This window comes from Mus pahari, chromosome 23 (genome assembly GCF_900095145.1).
Source record: "Mus pahari chromosome 23, PAHARI_EIJ_v1.1, whole genome shotgun sequence".
NCBI lineage: Eukaryota > Metazoa > Chordata > Mammalia > Rodentia > Muridae > Mus > Mus pahari.
In genome coordinates, this window is record NC_034612.1 from 24,710,790 (window position 1) to 24,725,176 (window position 14,387).

Here is a 14,387-nt window from a genome sequence, read left to right on the forward strand (position 1 = left end):
AGAGAGAGAGAGAGAGAGAGAGAGAGAGAGAGAGAGAGAGAGAGAGAGAAACCTCAATTGAGAAAATGTGGGAGAGCCTAGCCCATCTCTGAGTGGTGCTGTCTCTAGGCTAGTGGTCCTGGATACTAAAAAGGAAAAAAAAAAGTGTCTTAGCTAGGGTTCTAGGGTTTTACTGCTGTGAACAGATACCATGACCTTTTCAAGACAGGGTTTCTCTGTGTAGCTCTAGCTGTCCTGGAACTAACTCTGTAGACCAGGCTGGCCTCAAACTCAGAAATCCACCTGCCTCTGCCTAAGTGCTGGGATTAAAGGCGTGTGCCACTACTGCTCAGCCACCAAGGCAACTCTTATAAGAACAACATTTAATTGGGGCTGGTTTACAGATTCAGAGGTTCACTCCATTATCACCAAGGTGGGAACATGGCAGCATTCAGGCAGATGCGGTGCAGGAGTTGCTAAGAGTTCTACATCTTCACCTGAAGGCTGCTGGCAGAATACTGGTTTCCAGGCAGCTAGGATGAGGGCCTTAAAGCCCACACCCTCAGTGACACACCCACTCCAACAAGGCCACACCTTCTAATAGTGCCATGCCCTGGGTCTAGCATATACAATCCATCACAGTGGGCAAATCAATGAGCATATCAAGAGGGAGCAATCATGACCTCTGCATCTGTTCCTGCCTGACTTCCGCACTGATGGGCTATAACCTGGAAGTTTATAAGTTGCTTTGGTCACACTGGTGTTTGGTCACAGCCATAGAAACCCTAATTAAAACAACCCCTTTCATTTGCTTTCAAAAGTATTCAGGAACCCAAAAGGGAAATCAGAAAAGGGATGGTTACCAGGCAGAGAAACAGGCTTGATAATAGATAGGCCTGACAGTCCAGCCTGTGGGGTCTACGTCTGGAGCAGATAGTCCTGGGGTGTGTGACCCCTTTTCTGCAGCTTGCTGGCTTTGAGTCCTCAAGCCATTCTTTCTCGCTATCGGCTTCAGTGCTTCCATCTGGGACTCAGGGACAACGCACATGAGCCACCAAGCGCTGCTCCTCCATACTGGAGACTTTTGTAGCCAAAGCATGACGCAACAGTGTACGGAAGGATGGGCCTTATCTCGGCTCTGGTTCCGGAAAGGTCCGTGTGCGGCTGCTGGGTCAGCTGTTTCTGGGCCTAGGGTCAGGCACAGCATTGTAGTGGTAAGAGCTCGGGTAGCAAACAGGAAGCAAAGGGGAGAAATGACAGGAAGAGGACAGGCCAAACAGCCACCAAGCTTTGTCCCTTGTGGTCTACTTCCTCCCAGGGGAGTTTTAGCATGCCCCAAAACCCAGTCACATCTAACCCACTGAGGGATTAAGCCTAGCTCAGGCTTTATGATCTCTCTGGAAACTCTCACAGAAACACCCAGAGCTGAGATTCTCTAAACTTCCAGATCTTTCTCCATCCCACCAAGCTGACCATCAAGATTAATCCTTAGCTGGTGGATTGGGGTACACTCCTTTAATCCCAGGACTAGAGAGGCAAAAAATAAAACAAACAGACACACAAACAAAAAGGTGAATCATCGCTGGGGCTGTAACGTGACTCGGTGGGTATGGTGTGTTGACTGAGAATATCTGCCACAGGCTTGGAGGTCTGAACACCCGGCCCCAGCGGTGGTGCTCTTTGGGAAGGTGTAGCCTTGGTGGAAGTCGCTGGAAACAAGCTTTGAAAGTTAGAGATACCATGCCATTTCTTGTTTGCTCTCTCTGCTTCATGCTTGTGGTTCAAGATGTGAGCCGTCAGATTCCTCCTGATCCCGCTCCTGTGCCTGGGCTCTGCCATCATGGTCTCTAGAACCATAAGCCAAAATAAACTCTCCCGAAGTTGCCTTTGGGTGTCATGTTTTACCACAGCAGCAGAAAAATAAGTAATACCATGGGGTAAAGGTATTTGCTACCTAACCCTGGTGAGCCGATCCCTGGATCTCAGACGGATGGAAAGAACTGAGTCACAAAAGATAGCCTCTGACCTTCACATGTGACCTTCACATGTGACCACAGTATGCAAATATCCACATGCACATGCGCACACACACACAGACACACAGAAACAGTAATACAATTCTAAAATTAAAGAGTATTTCAACCTAAAAAGATGATTGGTACTCAAAGGTTGGCAGGCAGTCCAGTGTGGTGGCACACACCTGTAATCCCGACATTCATTCAGGAGGCTGAAGCAGGAGGATGCCTCAAGTCTAGAGTCTGAGCAACAAAGTAAGATCCTATTGTGACTCGGAGAGATGCTTCAGTGCAAAGCACCAAGTAAGCTGTCCGGCCCTTGGGGAGTTTACAATCCCTGTAACTCCAGCTCCAGGGGATCCAACTGCCATGCTGTTCTATCCTACAGAAGCACTGCGTTTACACACACACACACAAAGGCTTTAAAAAAGAGATCTCAAAACACCCAAAAGGAACTAACTCCCTCCCTTCCCTACAACACACAAACATACCAGGTATGGTGGCACACACTGTTTTTGTTTAGTTTATTTTTATTTTTATGAGACAGGGTCTGGGTGGCGCTGGCTGGCATGGAACTTGCTGTGTGGACCAGGCTGGCCTCCGCCTCCTAAGTGAGTGACATACACTTTGAATCCCAGCATCAAGGAGGCTGAGGCAGAAGATTCATAAGATGTCTGATGAGGACAGACAGAAGGGACCGCATAATGAGTTCAAGGTCAATGTGGGCTGCAAGAGACTCTGAAAACAAACAAACGCTTCTCATGTTTTGTAATGTGCTAGCCTATGCTACCTGGGCACTCTGGCGACCGGAGGGCCATAACCAGGTGCCCTTTGACCTTGGTCCAGAACCAGGAGTCAAGATATGCCTCTTTTTCTTGTCACTCACCCAGGCTATTGCCACAGAAAATGGGTTAATTTCTTTGTATGTGTGTGGCATGTATGCACGCTAGGTGTGTACACCAGGCTGGGGTCGGACTGGAGTTTTCTCTTATCTCCTATTCCGCCAAGGACATTCCTGCACAGTGAGCTAAGCTCTGGGTCATTTCCCCTGGAGCAGCTGTGTGCAGCTCTGAGAGCTGGCGACCATCTGAGTCCGTTCTCCCAGCTCCATTCTACCCAGCAGTGGCTGACATTGTCTACAACAGTCATCAAAGCGCCTGAATAGCTCTCACTGTGTACATGTGTGGCACATGCCACACAAGCCTTCCCCAGAGAGCTGCACAGTCATGCTCCCCCATCTTGAGCCCCTGCCCTGTTCTGACCCCATACTTCTTGACCCCAAAGCACAAAGATTTCTTTTCATCTTATTTTTGTGATTTTTTTTTTTCCCAACCAATCCTGAGATCAGGCATACTGAGAGAGGGGGGTCAGGCCAAATAAACAGTTCTCTGGATATCCGGGAAATGGCTGCTGCAGCTTTGAGCTTCACGAACAACCTGGCCAGCTGCACATCTATGCTGGCTCCTCCTCTTCCATAGCCACGTCATTGCTAGTGCTTTTGCTCTGTTCATCCTCTGGACCTGCAGGCAGAATGCTAGTGACAGTGTGCAGGAGGGCTTCGATCTGCTCCTCTGTGAGCCGCTCTTCGCTCTCTTCTACCATCTACGAGGGAAAGGAAGTCTGTCAGGGTTAGGAAGTGAACCTCCCATCACAGCCCACGCCAGCACGCAGTCCACAGCGCCAGCCCTACACTTGGTCCTGAGCCAGCCAGGGCCTCATCCCAGATCCACAGTAGGATGACGCCGGGTCAGATCCCAGACCATGCCAGAGCAGGCACACAAATCCATCCATCCATCTGTCTGTCTGTCCCTCCCCCCTCTCCCCTCTCCCCTCTCTGGAGATTGGTAGTCCTGGCTGTCCTGGAACTCTCTATGTAGACCAGGCTGGTCCAACACACAGAAATCTGCCTGCCTCTGTGTCCTGAGCGCCAGAATTAGGGGTATGTACCACCACCACACCCAGTTTGTTTATCTTTAAATAAAGGAAAATCCTAACCTATTTCCATTCCCATCCATACATGAATATGTTGGAAGTGCTCAAACTTGTGGACTTTTCCCCCGTTGCTTCTAGTTTCTCAAGGTGAACAGTACATAGCATGATCATTGTCACAGGCCCACAGCAACAGAGCCATACGTAGTAGGACTGAATCTGAAACCATGAGGCAAAATAAACCTTTCTTCTTTGTAAGCTGATTGTCTCGGGTATGTTGTTAGAGCAAGAGAAAGTCAGCTAACACATGGCCCCACTTATCTCCGAAGAATCCAGAGCATGAGTCTGACGAGCAGGAAAAGAGAAGCTGAAGAAATGCCAGCTCGGTGCTTAAGAGCACTGGCTGCTGTTGCAGAGGACCAGTGTCAGGTTCCCAGAACCAATAACAGCTCCTAACCACCTGCAACTCCAGCTCCAAGGAACCCAACAGCCTCCTCTGGCCTCTGTAGGCCACATGTACACTCATACAGGCACACACACACACACACACACACACACACCACACACACAAGACACAGGCACATGTACACATAAATAAAAAATACTAACTCTTTACAATGTTTAATTTATTTGTATTTTAATTAATTTATTTAATTTAATTTTACTTATTTTAATTTATGTGTATGAGCATTTTGCTTGCATGTGTACTACTTGTGTGTCTGATGCTTGCTAAGACCAGAAGAGCACATCAGATTCCTTACAACTGGAGTTAAAGATGGTTGTGAGCCACATGGGTGCTGGGAACTGAACCTGGGTCCTCTGGAAGAGCAGCAAGTGCTCTTACCTCTCCATCCTCATAAAAATACATCTTCAAACTCAGTACCAAGTGTTCAAAGACTAGGTTCACGTGGAGGTATGAGCATGTGACAGTCACTTCCTGGACGGAGGTTTCCTTACAGCACTCTGAAATCGGGCAGCTGATACAAAGGGATGTTCCAGAAAGAACCCTGGCAAATGTAAGGGACATAATACAAGGAAGAGGCTCCAGTCCTGAAGAGGATGCCAGTCTGACTGCCTCCTCTGACAGACACTCTACTGTTGATTTAAAGACATCACAAGACATGTGCAAGAGCACACCCCAGGTGCACACACCACCTCCACTCGGCCAAATGGTTTCCACAGCTAGAGAATAGTTTTGGGTGTTTCAAGTAGGGAGTGTCCTGGGCAAAAACACTTTCTAAGGTCCTTTTATTTTTACCAATTTAGACAAGGTCGAGAGCAGCCCAAGCTGGTCTCAAACTTACCATGTAGTTAAGGATAGCCTTGAATTTCTGATTTTGCTGAGATTATTAGATGCAGACCACCAGGCTGGGTTTGTCCAGTGCCAGGAAAGAAACTCCAGAGCTTGCACTGACTAAGCCGGCACTCTAGCAACTGAGCTACAGCTTTAACCCAAGTAAAACCTCTTCACTGAACGAGAGCCAGTTTTTAGAAGTCATGGCTGGAAGGGGCAGCAGGGAAGTACTCGGGAGACCCTGGGTCAGCACCATGAGGCCAAGCCCCAAGGGGAACCATTCCTCCTGGCATGTCTCCCCACAGACACACTATCTACCAGGGACCCCACAGCCACTACACTCGGCTAGGACAAAGACTAGGGCAGCAGTAACTAGGAACAGAACACCCGCCATACAAAGACAAGACCCAATATCTACACAAGAAGCACTCCATATACACGAACAACCAGGACAACGTGCCTCCTCCAGAAGCCAGCAACCTACTGGAACAGGCCCTAGGAAAAGCAATGTCACTGAAGCGCAGACGGAGACTTCAGAACAACAATTATAAATATGTTCAAGGCCCTCGGAGAGGATGTGAATTAATGTCTGAGTGAAGACCGTGAGAACACCCAGGTGAATGAAGTAATGACAACCATGTGGGATTGGGATGTGGAAGTGGAATTTAATAAACAGATCCCTAGAGAGAAGCCAGACTCAAATAAAACCCAAAGCAAAAACTCAGGAAGTCAGGAAGCTGAGAGGTGAGCCGTACCAACAGGTTAAAAGACATGGAGACAGAGTTTCAGGTTTTGAAGATTTTTGAAGACAAGATAAAAGAAATGGGTAGCTCAATCAAAAAAGTTAAATCTAAAAAAAATTTTTTTTTTTTAATTTAAAATCTAGGCATTAAACATCCAGGAAATCTGGAACATTATGAAAACCCAAAATCTATAAATAATAAGTATAAAGGCCCAGTAAATTATTTTAACAAAATTATAGAAGAAAAATTCCCCAGTCTAAAGAAAGAGACACCTATCAGGTCCAAAAGGCATACAGAGTAAAGAAAGGAGATTAACAGCTGCGAGGGAAAAGACCAAGTTACCTATAAGGGCAAACCCATAAGAACATTACCATTCCATATTTCAAGTTGTATTACAGTTATAACAATAAAAACAGGCTAGAGAGATAGCTCAGTCATTAAGAACACTGGTTGCTCTTCTAGAGGTCCTGAGTTCAATTCCCAGAAACTACAACCATCTGTAATGGGATCTGCTGCCCTCTTCTGGCATGGAGGCAGAACACTGTATACATAATAAATCATTAAAAAAAAAAAAAAAAAAACAGAAAATGTTAAAAGAAAATAAGTCTTAAAAACCCAGCATGGTATTGACATAAAGAGACATGCTCGTTATCAATGAGATAGAACTGAAGATGCAGACGCAATTCCACATATCAACAGACACCTGGTTTCTGACAAACAAGACAAAAACATACACTTCATTTTCAACAAATGGCTCTGGTCAAACTGGAGAGTTGCATGTAGAAGAATGAAAATAGATCCATGGGCTGGTGAGATGGCTCAGCAGGTAAGAGCACACGACTGCTCTTCCAAAGGTACAGAGTTCAAATTCCAGCAACCACATGGTGGCTCAGGACCATCCTTAACAAGATCTGACACCCTCTTCTGGAGTGTCTGAAGACAGCTACAGTGTACTTACATATAATAAATAAATAAATCTTAAAAAAAAAAAAAAAAAAAAAAAAAAAAAAAAAAATAAAAAAAAAAAAAAAAAAAAAGAAAGAAAGAAAGAAAATAAATCCATACCTACCACCCTGCACAAAACTCAACTCTAAATGGGATCAGTTATAGACCTCAACATAAGACCAGATACCCTTGCCAGGCGGGCAGTGGTGGCACATGCCTTTAATCCCAGCACTTGGGAGGCAGAGACAAGCAGCTGTGAGTTCGAGGCCAGCCTGGTCTACAGAGTGAGTTCCAGGACAGCCAGGGCTACACAGAGAAACCCTGTCTCAAACAAACAAACAAAAGAACAGATACACTGAATCTCACTGAAATCAAACAGGGCAAAGGCTTCAATTCATCAGCATAGGAAAGTACTTTCTGAACCATAACAGAGGCATTGATAGCAACAGTTAGTAAATGTTACTTCAGGAAGCTAAAAAGCAACAGAGAACACTGTTATGTGAGCATAGCAGCAGAGCACAGCATGGAAAACACTTTACTAATTATACACAAAATCTTTATTAATTATACGTAGTCATAGGGGATTAGTACCTAAAACATGCAAAGAACTAAAAAGACTAAAGACCAAGAAAACACCCAATTTTTAAGAAATGGGGTATAGAACTAACGAGCTCAAAAGACACAATGTGAATGGCTGAGAAACAGTTACTGAAGAACAGCCAACACCCATGGCCATCAGGGAAAAATGCTGCAAACTGGAACTGCTCTGAGGTGCCACATCGTCTCAGTCAGAATGGCCAAGATCAATAAAACAAATGACAGCAGATGCTGGTGAGCGTGCAGCAACGCTGAACGCCTTTCCATTGCTGACAGAGTGCAGATACAGCCACTAGGAAAACCAGCGAGGAGTTTCCTCAGAAAGCCGAAAACTGATGGACCTCGTGACCCAGCTATACACTCCTGGGCATGTATATATATCCACAGAGCCCTACATCTCACTACAGAGTCACCTGCTGACCCATGCTCACTGCTGCTCTAGTCATGAGAACCAGAAACTAGATGCAGCCTCGATGTCCATCAACTGATGAATAGATAAGGGAGATGTGGTCTATTTTAGCAATGGACTATTGTTCAGCAGATAAGGAATCTGCGTTAAGAATGGACAAAGGTAGAAACAATTATCCCAGGTAAGGCAACCCAGACAAACACTGAATGCTTTTTCTCATATGTGCATGTTAGCTTGTAAGCTTTAATGTGTGTCTTTCATTTAAATGCTCACAGATTATGTGCTTTTAATCCCAGCACTCAGGAGACAGAGGCAGGCAGATCTCTATGAGTTTGAGGCCAGCCTGGTCTATACAGTGAGTTCCAAGATAGCCAGGGCTATGTAGAGAGACCCTGTCTCAAAAAAACATGAACAAAACGTCAGCAAACGCAATGAAGAAGAAGCCAGAACAGGAGAATTAAATGGGGGTGGGGGGCAGGGTGAAGGAAGGGATATGGAGAGCAGCAATTAACACTAGAGGCCTTATGAAAACCTGTTAGTGTAAACACTCTCTAAAATGTATACACATTATAAAGAAATTCTCAAGTCGACATCTCATGCTACCAAGTAAAAACCCCAGTGCTGGGAATGGGTTACTTCTTGATGAGTCACTGGCCAAAGAGGTCCCCCCAAATCATACAGTATTTCCAGGGCTATTGGTTACCTCCAGAACCTGAGGGAGAGGCCCTATTGCTGAAGATGCCACCTACTCATGTTATCCAGGATGGAGAAATGGAGCTAGTGCCCAACTGGAAGCTGCACGCCTACTGACTCACCCACACTGCACTAGAAGGCACACACACTACCAGAGGAGGAACGCAGTCACTAATAGTCACCCAGCCATGGAGCCTGTCTGCTGGGTACACTGGTACAAGAGTAGCAGAAAGGTTATGGAAGTGATCAACTGCCTGGTGACTGGACTTAAGATCCACTCCATGAGACGGAGCCCATGTGCCACTGCTAACATGGCCAGGGACCTGAGACCACACAGGTCATGGTCCTAGGGGAAGCCTACTGCAACTACTCTGCTAAAGGAACAGAGCAATAACCTGACTCCTAGTGGCATACTGCTGTCCCCATAGATTCACACATCACTCAAGCCCCATCAGAGGAGCTTCTCCTTGTGGTAGATAGGGATTAACACAGAGACCCACAACTAGACAGTGTGCAGAGGGCGAGAGATGTTGGAGCTCTCTGCTCTAAATGAGATGACTTTATCAACGCCCTCCCATCAAGGCTCCGGGATCTATGCTGAAGAGCTGAAGAGGAGGCGGTAAGATTCCGAGAGCCAGAGGTAAAGGATGACACCAGAGAAAGATACAGATAAGAACTCACAGAGACTGTAACAATGCGTACAAGACCTGCACAAGGGTAATCCATCATAGAAATGCATTTTTATGCAGGTATGCTGTTCCATGCCTAAGTCCCAGGAGTTGGGAGGCCGGGGCAGGAGGATCAGCCCATCCTCAAATACATATTAAGTTTGAGACCAACCTAGGCTACATGAGACCTTATCTCAAAAAAACATCATGTTTCAAGATCAGACACACAATCAATAGCAGTCAACCAACACAGTGTGCCCCCCAAAGAGGACTTGGAGGGAAATAGCTGATCTGACTGTTTAACAGGAAAGACTGTAAGCTCATGAGTAACTGGCAAATGTGGCCAATTAACAAGCTGGCCAAAGCACCTCTGAAGAGCTCCACCATCCGAGGACCACACTGGAACCACAGTGACCAGGCCACTTTTGAGATGGGGTCCTCTGCTGGGAGCTGGGGTGGGGCCCTCTGACGCCTTCCCGGGTAGATAAGAACCAGTGTTGCTGCCTCATCACCGTCTCTAGGTCTGGTGGCCACAATGCCAATCAGGAGTCACCAGGTATGCCCGGAGCAAAAAGGCAATAGTTCTCCATCTCCACCAACTCTGGCCACAGCAGAAGCCTTTCTATCACATCCAAATCCTCGGGGATAATTATCGTGGGGAAGGTGTTTTTAAACATAAGATTCTCAGTTCTCAGGCACAGAAAGAAACCATATGCTAACTGAAACACACTCAGAAGAGAATCTTTTCTTTCAAAAGAAAGCTTAATTACTCCTCTTAGACCACCAGGGTAAGCGACAACTACATCATGCCTCACGTTTCCCCCTAACACAGGCTCAAGGCTGCATCTCAGTGGTCTCCAGTACCAACAGGCGAGCTGTTCACAGTATAAAGGCAAATGAGACTGGAAAGCCCCAAGTGCTAGCAGCCGGCTCTTGGTAAAAGACAAATCTCGGCATATACAAAGCTCTCTTAATCCCTGGAGGCTGCCAAACGCTCCAGAAGAGCCGCTCCCCACTGGAAGCTGCCAGCCGTAGCACACAGCTTTCCTCACATGACCCCAAAGCTAACTAAGGCCAAGCAGCTCTAATCAGAAATCATTTTAAAGCTTCTCTTCGTTTTCACTTTTCAAGGTTTTTAATCTTTGCATATGTATGCACATGTGCATGCTCAAGTGAGTGTGCCACGGTGTGTGTGTGTGTGTGTGTGTGTGTGTACAGCCTTGGGTACGGTTCTCACCTACCTAACTTACTTGACCCAGGTTCTCCTTTGGCTGTTCCTCCTGCATATGTATGTCAGGATAGCCGATTTCCATGGACTCTCCTCTCTCTCCCTCCCATCTTCCTAGCAGAGCCCTAGGACCTCAGACACTATACAACCAGCTTTAAGTGGGCTTGGGGGATTTGAACTCAGGTCCTTAAGTTTGTGGGGCAAGTACTCTACCCACTGAGCCATCTCTCCCATCCTACCACCCAAGAATCATAACCCTTCTGAGCGCTAACGTGACATCTCCTTAGGTAACACTAGATAAAAAATTGTACTTCTGACCTCATTTGATAGGTTGCAGTTAAAAAAAAAAAAAAATCAAGGGTTTATCAAAAACACTGAAATACTGTGTACTTTATGTTACAATGTATATGTAATATGGCCTTATAAATGAGATATCCTGGAAATAAAGTTCAAGACTAAACACAGAATTCATCTTGGATAAGGAAAACCCAGCCGCAGCAACTGCGATGAGTTCCAGCTCTGTGGCCCGGCAGCCCACACAGCCTCTGAAACATGACCTTCCTGGACTAAGTCAAGGGAAAGCCTACAGTGAGCACCCCTGGGAGGCTGTATAGTAGGCTATGAACTTCCCGTGCAGGACAGTGAACTGAGCTCACAGGTTCACTGACACACCTACAGAGGGCTCCTGGACTGTTCCAACTGGACTACAGCAGAGCAAGCTGCAGTCACACAGAGTCTCCCAGTCTGGGGACAGCCACCAAGGGACCACAGCTAACCCCTGTGGAGGCACTTCTTGCTCTCAACTGAATCCTAACAAGCATGGGTGGTGCTGCAGCTTTCTGAGAGCCTGGGGAGCGCATGGCTGTAGTTCATACGGGGAAGCCTCCAGTCCTCTGCTCTCCAGCGGCTGTGAAACCCTCATCCCCTGCTCTCTGGTGAACAGCGTACTGCTCTAAGCCCTGGTAAAGGGCTTGCTACCTTCTGGAGCCAATTCTAGAGGAGGAATAAAAACTCCGACTAGAGAATGGTCTAGCTGCAGGGAAACAGAGTTTGTAGAAGGAGCACCTGAGGTAACACCGCAGCAGTCTTGTCGCCTTGTGGGATGGGGGACTTTAGGAGTCAGCCAGACTGTGTCCTAAAGGATCCTAGGCAACTGGTGAGGTTTGGGGTGCATCTGCTGGAAGCTTGTGTGAGGTAATGGACTTGGTGGAGAATGTCTACTTCCGATGCAGGTGAGCGCCATGCAAGTGGTGGGGGCCAGGACAGCACCATCCTCACCCCAACTGTGTTCCCTGGAGAACATTTCACCCGTATCCCGGACACCCCAGCTCAGGCTCCGGCCTCGACCCTGTGTCAGGCTTCACACTGGTAAACCATCAGCTTCCTTGGTACTGAGGCCTTCCCACCTGGACTGAGCCAATCTTCTGTATCTTGGGGTCTTCAGATTAGAGATGGCTTTCAGGGGGCCCTATGTGCCCCCCATAACCTTGTGACCTACTCCCCTAAGGAGCCCCCTCTCATCTCTGTCTCTGGAAACACAGCTTAAAAGAGGAGCAATGTCAAGGTCCTAATCAGACCCCAGTCAGCCACTCACTGGAAGAAAAGGTGAGAATCTTGGTCCTCCTCCAACACTGAAAGTGACACTCACCAGGCCCTTGGAACATGTCTGACATGGCTGAAGCACTCAGTATCGGTTCTCTCACTAAGAGACCCCGGAGCTTTCCACAGGCTCAGGATGGGGCCATGCTAATCCTCATGTCTCCTCTCCATCTGTCATTCAGCCGCGAATAGCATATGGTGCTGATTAAAGCTGGAGGAGACCCAACTGTGATCCTGAACCCAAGGGACAGGGACTGGTTTCTTGATCTTGCTCTCTCCTGTAAGCTGAATCTGTCTAACGTCTAGAACAATGAGGATACACAATGGGGACCTGTGTTTAGCATAAGGGCTAAGTCCCCCAGGAAGCTCCCCAGAATGGAAGGAATTTTTATAATTTAATTTTGGGTGCATTCAGAAGGACAGAAAATACTCTAGGAAGACAATGAAGGTTTTAGTCAAAAATTAAGTACATTATAACCTCTGAAATGTTGTAAATAGGAAATTCTTGAAGATTACAGAGGTAATTTAGCCATTGACTTCCATTATTTTGTAAGTTTTACAAAGAGCTGACTGCTTTTGTTCCTGCTCTTGTTTTTTATTTATATTTTTATTATAAATATTTTATTAATTATATTTTATTATAATTTTATTTATTTTTTTTTATGATAGGGGCATATTATGTGACCCTGACTGACCTCAAACTGCCATCCTCTAGCCTCTGCCTCTACAACATTGGGATTACAAGCATGAGCCACCAACCCTGAAGTCCTGGCTGTCCTGGAACTTACTCTGTAGACCAGGCTGGCCTCGAACTCACAGAGTTCTGCTGCCTTTGCCTCCTGAATGCTGGGATTACAGGCGGGCACCACCATCACCCAGTTAAGAACTGCATATTTCTAAGACAAGCATCCGAAACCAATTTACCAATTCTCAAAGCCAAAGTCTTTTCTGGTGGTGACAGGACTGCTTGCTGATGCTCTGCCCATGTAACAGGAGGAACCTGCCATATAGCTCGTGAGAGAAGCCTCTCTCACAGGCCCTCATCTTCACTTTCCCCTAGAGCTCCCCTGCTTTCCTTCCGCCCCCCATTGCTGAAGCCCCATTAGGTATTTTTATGCAGGGAAATGAAACCATGTTTATGGTTCAGAAAATGATCTGTAAGCCAGGTGTGCTGACACTTGCGTGTAATCCCAGCACTTGGGAGGGTTCGAAGCCAGTGGGGCCGACTGAGACCCTGTCTGGAAGGCAGGGATGTACAGAGGTGCAGAGGCAGGGAGAAGGATGAAACGACTGCAGGCTGCCTTGGGAGGTGTTGACAGAAATTAATGCTGTGTAGTAGAGAGAGCACTAGCAGAGGTGGGAGCCAGAAGAAACAGCAGCAACTGAGTATCAGCTACAACGAGAGAGCCTCACTTAGAGACTGGCCCAGGAGGGCCGGGGAGGAAGACAACATGTGGGGAGGAAACAAAGCCGGGGAAAGGTGGGTGTGGAGACACTCTGAGTTTAATGTTTTTATGCAACATCTGGTTGGCTCTAACCCCTACAGCCATGGCCAGAAAGGCCTAGAGCAGCGGGACACAGGCTGCCAAACCCGCTTAAGGAATTACATTTCTAGCCGCAAAGCATCCCTTGAGCCCGCGCCCCTCCCCCACTCACCAGCTGGATCTCCACAGCGGTCATCGGCCTGTGATTCAGCAGCTGGAGCTTCTCCGCTCTGTCAAAAGAAAAGCACACACTGCTTACGACTCTCATGCCCTCCAAGACCTTCTCGGAAAGGAATGGAGTGTCCCTGCCACGTGGCCCTGCGACAAGGAAGACTCAGAAGACCCCTACTCAGAGGGTCCCCGTGCGCCAGTATCCTACAGGGTACCGGGCCCAGTGCTTCCTAAGACAGCAACTGCCTAGCTGCAGGTTTAAAACCAGGCCTGAGCCCTGCTGCTAAGTCCCTGAATTCTGCAAGGTGACAAGAGAAAACTGACTCCTCTGATCTCCCCAAACTGCACCACGGCACGTACACACCCACACTCATAACACTCATACAACACAGAAATAAAAAAAATGTAAGGCACATTTAAAAAGAGCACTTGCCTGCTGGGTGGCCCAAGCCTTGGACCCTAGCACTTGTGAGGCAGAAGTAGGTAGATCTATGTCAGTTAGCGGCCAGCCTGCTCAATAAAGTGAGACCCTGTCTCAAAAAGCAAACAAACAAACAACAGAACTCCCCATATTTGCTATACTAATTTTTATTTGGAAGAGGAGAATTCTTTTAAATCATGTTTTCTTTTTTT

At 47.0% G+C, this 14,387-nt stretch overlaps 1 protein-coding gene across 1 annotated transcript in view; it reads right to left on the minus strand.

The window, feature by feature from the left end:
- Window positions 1-2,502: 2,502 nt before the first annotated feature.
- Window positions 2,503-14,387, minus strand: part of Crcp (CGRP receptor component) — a 33,409-nt gene continuing 21,524 nt past the window's right edge. The window contains exons 5-6 of the mRNA XM_021186989.1: window positions 13,756-13,813; window positions 2,503-3,596 (exon numbers count right to left, since the gene is read on the minus strand). Of these exons, the coding sequence (XP_021042648.1) occupies window positions 3,447-3,596; window positions 13,756-13,813 (208 nt within the window). The 3' untranslated portion in view covers window positions 2,503-3,446. The remainder of the gene's footprint in view (window positions 3,597-13,755; window positions 13,814-14,387) is intronic.